The sequence below is a fragment of the Mytilus galloprovincialis genome, chromosome 8 (assembly GCF_965363235.1).
Source record: "Mytilus galloprovincialis chromosome 8, xbMytGall1.hap1.1, whole genome shotgun sequence".
NCBI lineage: Eukaryota > Metazoa > Mollusca > Bivalvia > Mytilida > Mytilidae > Mytilus > Mytilus galloprovincialis.
Genome location: NC_134845.1, coordinates 70,463,155 through 70,480,431, shown reverse-complemented (window position 1 = coordinate 70,480,431; position 17,277 = coordinate 70,463,155). Strand labels below are relative to the sequence as shown.

At 31.9% G+C, this 17,277-nt stretch overlaps 1 protein-coding gene across 1 annotated transcript in view; it reads left to right on the top strand.

Moving 5' to 3' along the window:
• The window catches only part of LOC143042479 (circadian locomoter output cycles protein kaput-like), a 53,574-nt gene that overhangs the window by 6,722 nt on the left and 29,575 nt on the right, over positions 1-17,277 (top strand). Inside the window, exons 2-5 of the mRNA XM_076214786.1 lie at positions 9,553-9,606; positions 13,509-13,660; positions 14,213-14,304; positions 15,984-16,073. Of these exons, the coding sequence (XP_076070901.1) occupies positions 9,553-9,606; positions 13,509-13,660; positions 14,213-14,304; positions 15,984-16,073 (388 nt within the window). The remainder of the gene's footprint in view (positions 1-9,552; positions 9,607-13,508; positions 13,661-14,212; positions 14,305-15,983; positions 16,074-17,277) is intronic.

Below are 17,277 nucleotides of genomic sequence, written 5' to 3'. Positions count from 1 at the left end.
TGACCGAATTGGATCTTTCATTGTGTAGGACACATTTTTTTAACATGAAGTTGTATTGCATTGTATTGGTCATGTTGATCAAAAAGGCGAAAAATCTACTAAAGTTCAAGATGCTGTAATAGATACTCAGAAATGCTATGTTGTGTATACTGCCTTGAAATTGTGTCCCTGTGACCTTTTGTGAAGTTTGAACAAACATCATATTCTTTCTAAAATATAGAGTGTACATGTTTACATATTGTTTCATGTTAACATGGTTAAGAAACATCAAATAATATAGGTCACCTTCACCTACTTTTGATATAAACATGATAAACATGTGAATGACTTGTATCGTCAAATATAATTTTTTTAATTATAAATATAAAGGAAGACTAGAACCAACAGAATATGGATTTTAAATCTGATGCCTCATGTAGAGAGAGCAGCTCTTTGATAGATCTATAGGTGGCTTGTTGTTAGGCTAATTTTTGTCCCTATATACATGATATATAGACTTATAAATATACTTTCATTTTCAAGTGACAGTCCAAAATTTACCACCTTTAATCCTAGTTGACCTCTATTACACATGTGTTACAGGACCTACCTGTTGTATTTATTTTAATTTGATCTTTGTCCTGAACACACATGAAATATTGGCCATTAAGCAAACATCAATCAATCATTAATCTTGTATATGAAACAGAAACTGTGAAATAAATAAATCATTGTCATCTACATTTTGTCTAGCCTTCGACTTTTGTCAAAAAAAGGAGACATAGTAATCTAATGGCTGTGGCGGAGTGGTGTCCAGAAATATTAACTCTGTGGTTAAAGGTTTTGAAATTTTAATAACTTTCTTAAACTATACTGGATTTCTACTAAACTTGGACAGAAGCTTGCTTATGATCAATAGATAGTAAAGATATTAAAAATAATTTAACATTGATATTGTTAAAGTCATAAGAAACGAGTGACCGGTGAAAAATAATGTTCTTCCAATTCTTGAATCAATACATACACACATCATAAACTTATTCTTCTGTGCACGAATTTATCATTTTTTTCGTGTAAATTTCGTATAATCGTCAATTTTTTTTCAATCGCTCAGTGTTGTTGTGAAAATATGGCAGGTAATTAAAGTTTGTGTTTTGAAGCCAAAGTTTAACGATTGTCACCTGTTTGTCAACAATCGACAAAAAATCAACAAAAAACATGGAAATTGAGCATGTGTTTAACATGTAAATTCAGATAATAGTTTATTTTAAGGACATCCATGCGTATTGCGATCACCGGATTTTTACGAGATGGGTCACACTGAGGTCACTTTGCATACGGAAGGAAGCAATTAAAATAAAGTAAACTTCTTCTAAATATGAATAAATTTAAGAATTTTCTTTAGAAAAAAGTACATGTACATAAGTTTTATAATGAAAACTATCCATTGAGTTATAAAAAAACATATGCATTATTTTTTTTAATTTGAGGTTTCTTATGACTTTAAGTACATGTAGCTTTTCTAATGAAACAAGACCCCAAATTAAAAAGGATATCAAAAATAAACTATATAATAAACACTTTCATTGATTAATAGATATAATTAGTTTGTTGTTTTTACCTTTTTCAATCAGCTGGTTATTGATTTTCTCTCAAAATTGAAGCATAGACAAGTTGAAGTGATAAATGAACAGGGAAAAAGTTAGAGAAGTCTGAATGGACAATGTATAATTTTTCTGCAATAAATTTTTATACCCCACGTACGATAGTAGAGGGGCATTATGTTTTCTGGTCTGTGCGTCCTTTCATCTGTCCGTCTGTCGTACCTTCCTTCCATTCATTCGTCCGCCTGTCCCGCTTCAGGTTAAAGTTTTTGGTCAAGGTAGTTTATGATGAAGTTGAAATCCAATCAACTTGAAACTTAGTATACATGTTCCCTATGATATGATCTTTCTTATTTAAATGTCTAATTAGAGTTTTACCCAAATTTCACGGTCCACTAAACATAGAAAATGATAGTGCGAGTGGAGCATATGTGTGCTATGGACTCATTCTTGTTTGCCATAATAAGGATAATTTTTACCTCACAATTTTAAAAGTTTTTCATCCCAAAATGTGATGATGGCGACTGCCAGCTGAAACCCTGCTTTTTATACGACCGCAAAAATTGAAAATTTTTTGGTCGTATATTGGTATCACGTTGGCGTCGTCGTCGTCGTCCAAAGACTTTTGGTTTTCGCACTATAACTTTAGTATAAGTGAAAGAAATATATGAAATTTAAACACAAGGTTTATGACCATAAAAGGAAGGTTCGTATTGATTTTGGAAGTTTTGGTCCCAACAGTTTGGGAATTAGGGGCCAAAAAGGGCCCAAATAAGCATTTTCTTGGTTTTCGCACTATAACTTTAGTATAAGTAAATAGAAATCAATGAAATTTAAACACAAGGTTTATGAACACAAAAGGAAGGTTGGGATTGATTTTGGGAGTTTTGGTCCCAACAGTTTAGGAAAAAGGGGCCCAAAGGGTCCAAAATTAATTTTTGTTGAATTCTTCAAAAATTGAATAATTGGGGTTCTTTGATATACCGAATCTTACTGTGTATTTTTGGTCCCATTTTCAAATTGGTCTACATTAAGGTCCAGAGGGTCCAAAATTAAACTAAGTTTGATTTTAACAAAAATTGAATTCTTGGGGTTCTTTGATATGCTGAATCTAAACATGTACTTAGATTTTTTATAATGGGCCCAGTTTTCAAGTTGGTCCAAGTCGTGGTCCAAAATTAAACTTTGTTTGATTTCAACAAAAATTGAATCCGATGGGTTCTTTGATATGCTGAATCTAAACATGTACTTATAATTTTTATTATGGGCCCAGTTTTCAAGTTGGTCCAAATCATGGTCCAAAATTAAACTTTGTTTGATATCAACAAAAATGGAATCCTTGGGGTTCTTTGATATGCTGAATCTAAACCTGTATTTAGATTTCTGACGATAGGCCCAGTTTTCAAGTTGGTCCAAATTGCAGTCCAAATTTAAATTTTGTTTGATTTCAACAAAAATTGTATATATGGGGTTCTTTGATATATGAGCAGGAATTCGCTAATGTTACTTTAGTGTGACATTGTAAGAAAAAAATGAAAATCATTATAAGCTTCCAAATTTTTTACAAATTATTGCTGCAAATGGTGTCCTTCTATTTGTAACAAAAAAAATCATTTTTAAACTTGCATCAGTTTGGAACCAGAGCAATCAATGAATTTAAAGCATGTAACATGGACACTTTTTCCAAATTGAGATTTATGATTCCTTAACTCATTCAACATTCAATATCATATATATTGATCACGAAACATTGTCTATCATCTAAACTCTAAAATGTGTATTTTCATTTCTTTCAGAAATTTTGTGAAAACAGGTTTCCTCTACTTTTCTGTCAATGTTACATGCAATGTTTAAGAGATAAATACAGTAAGAATCTTTTTTTTTCTGAACATGAAAAGGCTATTTTTCATTGTGTTACCCTCACATTAAAAAATTGTATCAATATTTTTGCAATTATCTCTTTTCTGTCATAAAATAGTGACGTAAATGTTGCATGTAACGTGGACACAAAAAATATGAATAATGAACCATGCCAGAATTGACCTTAAAAGATATAAAAAGCCTCCAAACAACCAACTTAATGTAAATTATACAATTATACTCCCACATTTCTCATATATGATATTATTTAAAAAGTGGTTAATACCGAAACCATTCACCTAAATTTCAGACAGCAGACATATTTTTTAACTATAGCAGTCGTTCTGCTTGATCATGGTGGTACACCATGGAAGGCTAAATTAAAAGATATTCAAATGTCAAAATAACCAGAAAAATAAAACTAAGACTAAAGATAGATCAATTGATGAAGGAGTCATCCAAAATTTCCACAACAAGTAAGTAAGTAAGCAACCCGTTTTTTTATGCACAGGAATGAGATTCATAAAACCACCACACAACCATCAGCATCCACAAGTTTCTCACTCAATAACTAATACTGACAAAGTAAGGATACAAAATGATTACATGTATCCCTCATTCATGTGACACAGTTACTCTTAAAACTAACAGTATGAAAAAGCAAGGCAAAATATAGACAAATCTACGAGAGGTTGATACAGCTGCATTTATGGAGAATCTTATTTTCAATCGTTTACATCACTTCTATAAAGCACAATTTGGGTTTCATTTTTGAGGTTGTTGTCTGATAGACATTACCCCATATCTCGTTTTATTTCTGCTGGTTAATCTTACATTTATGATAACTTTTTAAGGTTTAAACAATAAATTTTATTTCAAACATTCAAAACAAGTTTCTTGTTTTCTGTCTCCAACATCTTCAACTATCTATCTGAAAAAAGAAAAAAAAAACAACAATTAATCTACCCTCAATCAGAACCAAAATCCATGAATAGATTATCAAATTTACAATAATATACAAACTAACTCTTAAATTTCTTGTTTCGTTTTTTCAATGCCATTTTATCTCGAAAACTTGTTACAAAAACTACAGGTAGCCATAATTTAAAGGGCCCCATAATGATCAGTGTAAAACAATTCAGAAGAGAAAACCAACACCCACTAGACCACAGTCCTGTTTTCAACTTGATTTGGCCTTCTTTTATTTTTTTGATTCATTAGCGTCACGGAAGAGTCTTTTGTAGACGAAAAGCGTGTCTGGCCTACAAAATTTCAATTCTGGTATCCATGATGAGTTTATTATTATTATTTTGAAATCAAAAGGAGCCCGAACCTCTTATGATGCAAAAGAAATTCTGGAATGTTAATTATTGGCATAACAAATTAAAAAAAATCGTTACAAATTGAATTCCTCATGATTTCTATAATGAGCATCAGTAAATACAAATTGTGTTGACTGGTGATTGAAAAGGGATAAATAAACAAGATTTTGAAATAACTATCTTCTACACTGCTGTATAATGGTCAAATGGAAGATCACTAGTATGTCTGCATACACAGCCATCATCATCTGGTTTTCTGACACAGACAAACACTACTATCTGACTGGCTGAAAGGAACATCACCAACTAACTGACTGATATGAACATCACCATCTGCCAGGCTGACTAGGACATCACCATCTGTTGGCTGACAGGGACATTACCCTCTGACTGGCTTACAAGAACATCACATACTGACTGACTGACTGACAGGAACATCACCAACTAACTGATTGACTGATATGTACATCACCATCTTCCAGGCTGACAGGGACATCACCATCTGTCTGGCTGGCAGGGACATCACCATCTGACTGGTTGACAGGGACAGTATTTTTTTGCAGCATCTTCCTGAGAGTTTTCTTTGTCACATTTATTGCTGATCCTCTTTTTCTTTCTTAGGATTATATTGCCTGCAGATTTTTTTTATTAAAAATTGCATGTAAATTTTCAAGACCGACACCAATTTTGTTGTCAATGAAGAAAATACACTTTTAAAAAGAATATCTATATTTAAAAATAAAGATGAAGTTTGATGGTGGTAAAACAAGTTAAATTACAAAAATGTATCAATAATCTCTTTATAGAGCAAAAGAGTTAGTTCTGTTCATGCATGTAACATTGACAGAAAAGTAAAAGGTTGTATGTCAATGTTACATACATCATGTACATGAAGACCATAAGATGAAAGTGGTGTGCTTCTTTTTTCAACTTTGGAGAAATAATATTATTGCTGCTCAGTAATATCTAATTAATCATTTAGGTTATAAAATGTTATATAAAAGTCTGACTTTAAAGAAGTAATACCTTTTCATGTAACATAAAAAAATCTTGACACAAAATATTGTTGTCAATGTTACTAACTAGTGTTAGAAGACAAATTAAACAGGAAAACATGAAAACGCTTTAATTTTGTAAATAAAAATAAAATAATAGCTCCATATGGCAGTAAGTTCTGTTTACGCATGTAACACTGGCCTTAACATCTGAACATGTAAAAGTCTAAATAATAGACTGTGTCAATGTAACATACACAATTTCTTAATGAAATAAACTTTAATTTGGGTTTACTTTTTATTTACTTTTCTTATCACTTGGCGTCCGTCGTCCGTCGTCTGTTGTCCGTTGTCCGTCGTCGTCGTAAACTTTTTACATTTTGAACTTCTTCTAGAGAACCACTGAATGGAATGAAACCAAACATGACATGAATGTACCTTATAAGGTGCTGACCAAGTGTTGTTACTTTGTAGCCAATCCATCATCCAAGATGGCCGCCAGCAGGGGACTTAGTTTAACATAGGACCCTATGGGAAATGCATACAAATGACTTCTTTTAGAGATCACTGAATGGAATAAATCTAAACATGGCATGAATGTTCCCTATGAGGTGCTGATCATTGGTGTTGTTACTTTGTAGCCGATCGATCATCCAAGACGGCTGCCAGCGGGGGACTTAGTTTAACATAGGATCCAATGGGAAATACATACAAATGTCTTCTTTTAGAGAACCACTGTATGGAATGAAGTCAAACATAGCATAAATGTTCCTTATGACATGCTGACCAAGTGTTGTTACTTTGTAGCCAATCCATCAACCAAGATGGCTTCCAGCAGGGGACTTGGTTTAACATAGGACCCTATGTGAAATACAAACAAATGTCTTTTTTTAGAGAACCACTGAATTGAATGAAAGCAAACATAGCATAAATGTTCCTTTCTAAATGAGGTGCTGGTCAAGTGTTGTTACTTTGTAGACAAATTTTATCTTTTTATATAGTTTCAAAAACCCAAGTAGAATCAGGTGAGCGATACAGGCTCTTGAGAGTCTCTAGTTACATTATGTTTCAAAATAAGAATCATAATAATAACTTTGAATATTAAAAATTAGATTAACTGTTGATTTCAACACAGTAAAATCTTCTCATGTAACACAAAAAAGACCTGACACGAAAATTGCTGTCCATGTTACTCATAAAGTTATCATATAAGCATCAAAGAAATTGTGTGATGACAATATTTCAGATGTTAGTCATTTATAAACTCAGATAAATTCATTTTAAAGCTCATATCAATGCTTTTAAAACATTATAATTCTGGGTTATGCATGTAACATTGACAGGAACACCAACAAATGATGAGGAAAAATTGCTAGTCAATCAAGGAAAAAAATAAAACAAATAATTAAAACTCATTTATTTCTTTAATATCATTTTTATGAAGCAAATTTAAATTTCAACAAGATTTTATTGATTGAATAATTGTATGCACATTTATTAGATTGTAGCATGTAACCTGGACGCAGAAAATGTGTCAATGTTACATGCCTTTAAACGGTAAGAATAACAAGTAAATATTGTAAAGTCTAGAAATCAAGAAAGATCAACAACTTCTGTGTTTAGAATGCAGCATAAATTTATATTTGATTTAATATTATGTACTGGCCAATTATGCATTAAGTGTAATAAAGTAATATTGTTTTTATTCTGGTGTCAATGTTACATTTTATGTTTTCAAATTAAGTGACCAGTTATCTTTATAATGCTTAGAAAGAATACAAGTACTAGTTTATCAAATTGGCAATTAATCTGTGGTATTTCATGTAAAAAATTAGATTGATAAGGCAAACCGTATAAAAAAAGCTCTTGCATGTATCATAGACACCAATCCTTGGTAAATATTTTCATGTCAATGTTATGTACAGAAATCTCTCCAGCAATAAAATGAATATCGTAAGGGTCAAACCTGTTTTAATACAACATAAACTTATATTTTTGGACAAAATTCCAAAGCAAGTCGCACATCATTATCAAAGAACCTAATCTACTCAGAAAGTGCATGTAACACTTCATAGTGAGGTACGTCAAATTAACCTGGTCCCACTCTCTTATCATCTGCTGGATCACTGGTAGATGCCAAGTGTGAAAGATGACAAAGCCACCTTTTAATGTAACTGTCAGCGTGTTGAAATGTGGAAAAAAATAATTATGGTAATGCTTACTAATAAAAATATAAAACTGTTATAAAAAGATGAGTATTATTGGGCAGTATTGACACGAAAATGAAATAAATTTTCTTACCTTCTATATTTTTCAAACTTCAGTTGATTGATGAAAATGATGAAATCCAAATTGTACCCATTGTTGACACCTTTCAAAACTTGCAATGCTGGACTTGTAACTTGTTTCCAAAGCTTATTAGCTGATGAAAAGGTGCATGTAACATTTGTTGACGGGAAAAGTTACATGCACTTGTCCATTTTCAAGCGTATTTTATTTGCAGCAATAATCGGATTCTGTACAAAATGGGGTTTCTAATCGATAGACCGATCATTTTGCAGTTGATTTTCAACTATTACAGTAGAACAATTCTTCAGGCATATTCTACATATGACTTGGGGTTTTGCCAAGTGAAGCAAAAATGTCACACTTTTGTCTACAGTTTTCCACTGCCGGCACATAACAAGTGCTGATTTCTTGTTGATTTTTTTAATTGGATCCATATTTTTTGCATGTGGCAATAAAGGTTAACCCACTTTGATATTTAACAATGTTTATTCTCCATATTTGCATGATTTCTTTATTTTTTTATTTGATAAACACTATGGACCCTAAAATTTTGTTAGCGAATTCCTGCCCATATGCCGATCTAACCATGTATTTAGATTCTTGATGTTTGGGCCGGGTTATCAGATTGGTCCACATTGAGGTCTAAAGGGTTCAAAATTGAAATTTATTTGATTTCATCAAAAATTGAATTCTTGGGGTTCTTTGATATGCTGAATCTAGCCATGTATTTAGATTTTGGATATTCGACCATAATAGGTAATGGCCAATTTAAATTTAAAGTTTTTAAGTTTAAGTTCTTAGACCGCATTCATTATGTGTCAGAAACCTGTGTTGTGTCAACTATTTAATCACAATCCAAATTCAGAGCTGTATCAAGCTTGAATGTTGTGTCCATACTTGCCCCAATGTTCAGGGTTCGAACTCTGCAGTCGTATAAAGCTGTGCCCTTCAGAGCATCTGGTTCTTCAATGGCTTCTAAATATCCTGATCTAATTTTATCAACACTTTTAAAATGCACAATAAAGGGTTTTATGTGCTATTGGGATAGCTGATTCTTTTATATGATCCCTTCTTTTTATCAAATCTTCCCTGAAACACTGAAAATGGTATAATTAATTTGCCTGTTTTTTATCGGTTATTTATTTCAGTATAGAAGCATGATGCTGCATCAAATATACTAGTTATTAGTCAGTTGTTATTACCTCTAGATAGTGATGCCATATAGCTGTTAAGAGGCATCTAATTTACCTGTCTAACATCAGTTATTTACTCTAGTGATGCCACATTACAAAGAGGCATCTAATTTACCTATCAGTTATAAACTCAGTTGTTATTTACAATAGTGATGCCACATATTAAAGAGGCATCTAATCTACCTTACTCTTAGCATTTATTAGTTATTTACTCAAGTGATGCCACATCGCAAATTAAAGAGCAATCTAATTTACATGTCAATTTTTTGATCTCACTGATCTTTTAATTATCAATTGTTATTTATTTCAGTGATGCCACATCACAAGGTGATGAATGTGAAGATGGAAAAAGTAACCACAAGAGGTAAACTTTAATATTTAAAGGGAGATAACTTATATTTTCTCAACAACAAAAAAACATATTTTAACCTAAGGAAAAGAGTCACCTGTTATGATTCTCCAGTATAATGTAAATACATGTATACGAGTTGTGGATGATGTTTACAGAATAGAGAATAATAGGCAAAAAAATATATAAGGATTCTTAATCACAAAGAATAACTGCAAAAATTTAAGAATTTGTTAAAAAGAATTACTAATTACAGAAAAGAGCAATGTCCAGAATACAGTTACAGAATAGCCATAATTTTCAAAGATAAAAAATCATGACCCAAAAAATGAAATAATACAAAAATGAAGTTCCAATCTTTTAATATTATAGACTTGGTTAAAAAAAAAGAACATTTTATAGAGTCTGTTTTAGTGATGTTGGAATTATTACAGCAGATTCCATTGAGTGTGTAGCGAAAGGTAATATCCTTGGTTAGCTTGCTTGTTAGCTGAACCGTGAAGTCATTATAAGGTCAGGTTTACTACCCTCCTTTCGAAGTATCATAGTCCAACAGACAGATCGATGGGTTTTCTGTTGGACTAGTCTATTCTTAAAGTAGGGTAGTTTACCTGACCTAACAATGACTTCACGGTTCAGCTAACAAGCAAGCTATCCAAAGATATTAAGATATTACCTTTGGCTACACACTCAATGGAATCCACTGTTATAATTATCAAGCAAGAACGGATTGATTGTTGCAATTAAAGTCATCATATGAATATATTATATACTAGTATATATCTAATTGTATGAAAACTTTGGGACACTGTGAAAATGTAAAGAATATCTTAAAATCAGTTTACCCATAAATAATCTTTTTTTATATGACCGCAAAAATTGAAAATTTTTTGATCGTATATTGGTATCACGTCGTCGTCCGAATACTTTTGGTTTTCGCACTATAACTTTAGTTTAAGTAAATAGAAATCTATGAAATTTACACACAAGGTTCATGACCACAAAAGGAAGGTTAGGAATTAGGGGCCAAAAAAGGGCCCAAATAAGCATTATTCTTGGTTTTCGCACAATAACTTAAATTTAAGTAAATAGAAATCCATGAAATTTAAACACAAGGTTTATGAACTCAAAAGGATTGATTTTGGGAGTTGAGGTCCCAACAGTTTAAGAATTAGGGGCCAAAAAGGGACCCAAATAAGCATTTTTCTTGGTTTTCGCACCATAACTTAAGTATAAGTAAATAGAAAACTATGAAATGTAAACACAAGGTTTATGACCTTAAAAGGAAGGTTGGGATTGATTTTGGGAGTTTTGGTCCCAACAGTTTAGGAATTAGGTGCCAAAAAGGGCCCAAATAAGCATTTTCTAGGTTTTCGCACTATAACTTTAGTTTAAGTAAATACAAATCTATGAAATTTTGACACAAGGTTTATGACCACAAAAGGAAGGTTGGGATTGATTTTGGGAGTTTTAGTTCCAACGGTTTAGGAATAAGGGAACAAAAAGGGGCCCAAATAAGCATTTTTCTTGGTTTGCACCATAACTTTAGTATAGGTAAATAGAAATCAATGAAATTTAAACACAAGGTATATGACCACAAAAGGAAGGTTGGGATTGATTTTGGGAGTTTTGGTCCCAACAGTTTAGGAATAAGGGGCCCAAAGGATCCAAAATGAAACTTTGTTTGATTTCATCAAAAATTGAATAATTGGGGTTCTTTGATATGACAAATCTAACTGTGTATGCAGATTCTTGATTTTTGGTCCCATTTTCAAATTGGTCTACATCAAAGTCCAAAGGGGGTCCAAAATTAAACTAAGTTTGATTTTAACAAAAATTTAATTCTTGGGGTTCTTTGATATGCTGAATCTAAACATGTACTTTAATTTTTGATTATGGGCCAAGTTTTCAAGTAGGTCCAAATCAGGATCCAAAATTATTATATTAAGTATTGTGCAAATTAGCACAGTATTCAGCAAAAGCAAGAAATCTTCAATTGCACAGTATTGTGCAATAGCAAGAAATTTTCAATTGCACAGTATTGCGCAATAGCAAGAAATCTTCAATTGCACTGTGTATGGTGCAATAGCAAGTATTTTCAATTGCACAGTATTGCGCAAAAGCAAGAAATATCTAATTGGAGTTATCTTTCTTTGCCCAGAATAGTAGTTGAATCAACTTTTTAAATCATTGTTTTACACAATATACAATGTATATTCACTTTTACTACCAACTGATAAATTAAAACAATCTTTACCATTCAGTGATAACAAGCACTTTTTTAACATTTTAATATTTTATGATGTATTTAAATGAGTAGTTATTGTTGCAAACTCCATTAGAAATTTGAATTGAGATCAGTTTTGGAATAAGGGAAAGGGGGTGTGTGAAAAATATTTGTGGGGGGGTGGGGGGTTAATTTTTCTCATTTCAGATTTCATAAATATAAATGATATTCATTGACTTTGAATATTGTGCATAACTTAATTCCTTGTTTTCAAAATTCCAATGGGGAACATACTTTATATAATTGTATCAATAAACCAATTTTTTTCAAGACTGAGGAGAAATAGAACTGAAGAAGGCCAATGACAGAAACCTCTTGAAAAAAATTGGTTTATTGATACAATTACATAACTTAATTGTTAATGTCTTAATATTTTGTTTTCAACATTTGCTTTTACTATCAAAATAAGGAAAAGGTGATCATGAGACATATCTCTGAGTTTACAGTTTATTATAGTTTGTTCTTGTCTTGTGTGGTTGCACCACTCTCCCAGGTTGGGGAAGGTGAGGGCTTAGAAAAACATGTTTAGCTAGCATCATTCTGTGTGTGCTTATTCCAAGTCAAGAGCCTATAGGTTAATGGTTGTTGTTTCATACTATCAGGGTTCTCGTTTAGGATTTTTGAAGGTGAGTCCAGGGACTCGTCATTTTTGGCCATGATGAGTCCAACAGCTAGAAGAAAATAATTTATTGCAATATAATGTAATATTATAGTCTCCATATTCTTATAGAGCAATGAAATGACATTAAATTCAGATCACTTTTAAACTTTTGCTATAAAATGATGATATTCGTGTTTAACTGTGTTCAGTTTATATACAATATTTCAATCTTGATGCATCTGTGGACTCCTCAGTTTTGAAAATGGTGAGTCCAGACAGATTTTGATGAGTCCAGGACTCATGGACTCGCCTTAGTGAGAACCCTGTACTATGTGTCAAATTTGATTATGTTTGTTGATTTGAACTTAGATTCAATTTCTGCAACTTAACTTTACTGTCATTCTCATTTGGACTGTTTAATCTATATCATTGAAATAAATTAATGTTAAAAAATGAACCAAATTTATTATTTTTTTTAGAGTACAAATGTAATTGAATGATGCATCCAAACAGGTTATCATGAGTCCAGAACTCATGTACTCCCCATAGTGAAAACCCTCAAAAATGTTTTGGAATAAAATTTAAACTAAATGAAGACAAAATTAAAATAAAATATTTTTTTTATAGAACTTTTTATGTATGTTCCTTTCTATAAAAAGTATAATTGAATTTTTTAAACAACAATTCATTAATATCAGCTGCTAATGGCTATTTTTAACTCACAGACCCAGCAGTGGATGTGTAATAATATCTGTTTACATATAAATGATATATATGGTTTGAAGGTTAACACTTCGATGTAGGAGAGTTTTCATTTATACTTGAGGGATGATATATTTAGAAGTTTTGGCAAGAACAAAAATAGCAGGAAATTAAACTTGATTTTTATTTTACTCTAAAAATCAGATTGTGGTTTGCATATCTGTAAACCAACAAATTAAAAACCCTCAACTTTTCTTGTATTACATTCTAATCTTATTTCTAATGATACATGAGATCATATTGTCAGATTTTCTGTTTTTGTTCTAGGGTTAACCGTAACCTCAGTGAGAAGAAGAGGAGAGACCAGTTCAATATGTTGGTCCATGAACTTTGTTCAATGGTATCAGCAACTAATTCCAAGAAAATGGACAAGTCTACGGTTCTTAAATCAACGATTTCATATCTCAGGAACTATCAAGGTATTTTAAAGATATATTTCTGCGTTGTTGAAGAATTATTTGTCCATCACAGAGACATTAAAATATGATTTTGAGACTTTCTAGTGTAGCATTATGGGATAGGACAACATGGGTGCTATTGCCAAGGAAATAATCAATAATATTTCTTCCTAAAGTATAAGGCTAAGCTACCAATCACAGTAACTGAAATTAAGGAAAAATGGAAAGGCTAAATATTGCATTAAGATTATCCTAAAAATATTGACTATACACTAATTATGCAATGTTGTTGCTTATGACTCATCAACCTAGAAGTGGCAGCAGAGGTTATCATGGTTATATATCCAATCAAAAGTAACGTCACATACCATGTTACATTATAATCATTAGTTTACTACATTAGTTAATTAAGCCAAGTGTTACTAAGATTATTTTATACCATCTTGCTGAGCAATGTACAAAAAAAGCCATCAAGATTTAAAAATGTCTTCAACACTATAGCATGTATAGAATGAAAGAAAAATAATAACGATATTAAATTGGTATTTAAACAGCCATTGTATTATTTTGTAGAGACTGCAGTACAGGCAAAGACCCATGAAATCAAAGAGAACTGGAAACCATCATTTCTATCTAACGATGAATTCATGCACCTTATGCTAGAGGTAATATATTAAGAACTATTAGTATTAAAGGAAATGGTCCAATATGAATAGTGTTTTTACTGTCAGGGGCGGATCCAGACAACAAAAGGGGGGTTCCAACTCAGGATCAAAGGGGGGAGGGGTCCCAAACTTGGATCTGCCTCTGTCTGTATATCAGATACTGTTCTTGTTGATGTTGTAGTTTGCTTTGTTTGCTGTAGACTTTATTTAAATTATGACATGCACAACCATTGGACTGTCCTTTCATATGTAGTGATGTATTGTTTAAGGATGCAAGCACAAGCAAGGAACAAACCACAGATTTAAATGCTCAGTCTTCAAGTTCAAACTATGAACTACATCTGATGCCAGAACAACTTGATTAATAAAAATAAATTTTAAAGATCACATATATACTGTCTACTTCCCCAAATTACTGCTTTGATTTCTGGCTGTTTTTAATTTTGTAAGAAAAACATGTTTTATTTAAATTTGTAAGTTGTGACTGCTTACAAGTTATCCAGATCTAGGTACATGAATGTAAAAGTAGATGTTTGTGTGCACTTCAAACTTCACATAATTGTGTAGTCAGGCTCTAGATCCATTTGAAGTAGATATAGATGTGGAAAGGGGGAATTTGTAACCTTGTTAAACTGCTTAAATCTCATCACATTTCATGCCTGTACCAAATCAGATTATCTGGACCCTGTGTTGTGTGTGTTATTTTTCCCACACCATGGCAAGTTTCTGTTCTCTAACTTAAGTTTGCCTCGTCCAAATATCATAAAACTTATACACAATGCATATTACCACAAAACACAGATGAAGTACACATTTGGATAGCATCACTTTAACTGTTCTCTAGTTTGGTCCCTTTATAAGCTATATGCAAGCGGGGGTATTATCTGTGTCACATGGACATATTTTCAATTTATTTATATATTTGTTTGCATATGGTCACATGGTTTATATGAAAGGTTTTTTTTATTTTGATTACCTTTGTGAACTTTAATATTTTTTCCAATTATGTTATGTTTGGAATTCTTTTTTACTGTCCATTTTTATTTGGCTGATTGAAAAGTAGAAATTCCCTTTTACAAGGGATATTTAGACATTGTTGAATAACTGACTTACAAATGTCTTACATGTTTGATTTCCTCCCTGATTGACATGTAATCTATTAACACTATTCATTTCCTGACTTGAACTATCTATGAAGAGTATATATAAGAATATAATATAAATCTTGACAGGTGTTTCTATCAAAAACTGTCCAGGAAATGCATAGGTGCTAATGGGTAAAACTGATTTTTAAAAGAGTACTTTAGCATGTTAACTGTACTTTATAAAAAAGAAGATGAGGTATGATTGCCAATGAGACAACTGTCCACAAGAGTATATATTTGTTTATGGGCCAGCTGAAGGAGGCCTCCGGGCCTCTACATTGAAGACCTGTTGGTGACCTTCTGCTGTTGTCTTTTCTATGGTGGGGTTGTTGTCTTTTTGACACATTCCCCATTTCCATTCTCAATTTTATTTGTTTGGAAAAAGGGCAGTTATCATTGATTGAATGTGAAAGGTAGTTGTGTTGCTCCTGGTTCCTTTGGTATCTTTTTTTACAACTTAATTTAACTACTTAATGCAAGCTAAGTGAAAGATTAAGATAAAGGTTTTGCTTTCATATATAATTTTTTTTTTAGGCACAAGACAGTTGTCTGTTAGTGTTTAATCAGCAAGGAAACATTGTTTATGCATCAGAAAGTATAACATCTTTACTGGGACATCTACCTGTAAGTATATCATTTATACCACCTGACAAAGTCATAAAAAAAACAATTGAGACCACCTGACAAAGTCATAAAAAACCAATTGAGACCACCTGACAAAATCATGAAAAAACATTTGAGACCACCTGACAAAGTCACGAAAAAACATTTGTGACCACCTGACAAAGTCATGAAAAAACCCATTTGAGACCACCTAACAGTCATGAAAGAACACCATTTGAGACCACATGAGAAAGTCATGAAAAAAAACATTTAAGATCACCTGACAAAGTCATGAAAAAATATTTAGGACACCTAACAAAGTCATGAAAAAATATTTAGAACACCTGAAAAAGTCATGAAAACACATTTTTAGACCACCATACAAAGTCTTGAAAAATGGTTTAGACCATCTGACAAAGTCATGAAAAAACATTTAAGATCACCATACAAAGTCTTGAAAAACGGTTTAGACCACCTGACAAAGTCATGAAAACACATTTATGACCACCTGACAAAGTCATGAAAAAATTTATACCAACTGACAAGTGCCTCAAAAACCATTTCGACCACCTGAAAAGTCCCTTAAAAATAATTTAGACCACTCCATAAAGTCATGGAAAAAACATTTAAGACCACCTGACAAGTGCCTTAAAAAACAATATGTAGACCACCGTACAAAGTAATGAAAAAATTTGAATACCACCTTAAAAGCAGTGCATTATGTTAGTGTGAATTAGCATTACATTTGCGGGGGTAAATCATTACTTTTGCACTCATTCATATGACAGGTACACTCAGGTAGACTCATGTAAATGCATGTAATAATATTTATTTATTTATTTATTATTAAACAATATTCAGACCGCATAACAAATTTCTAGAAAAACATTTAGACCACCCGACATGTTCCTAAAATAAAAACAATATTTAGACCACCTAACAAATTCTTTGTAAAACATTTAGACTACCTGGAAATAAAAATTATTTGCAGACCAACTGAAAAGTTCCTGAAATAAATCAATTTATTCCATATTACTAAAACTTTAGTAGGTTTTTCTATATGAATGGGATTTTGAATAAATAAGCATATTCACCACACAAACATTGCATGCTTGTACGTGTATAATTTGGTAAAAAAACGTTTGATGTACAATAATTGCTTTTGATAAATATTTTCCATTACATACATTTCTCTCGGAATATGCAATAAAACAATTACTGTCTT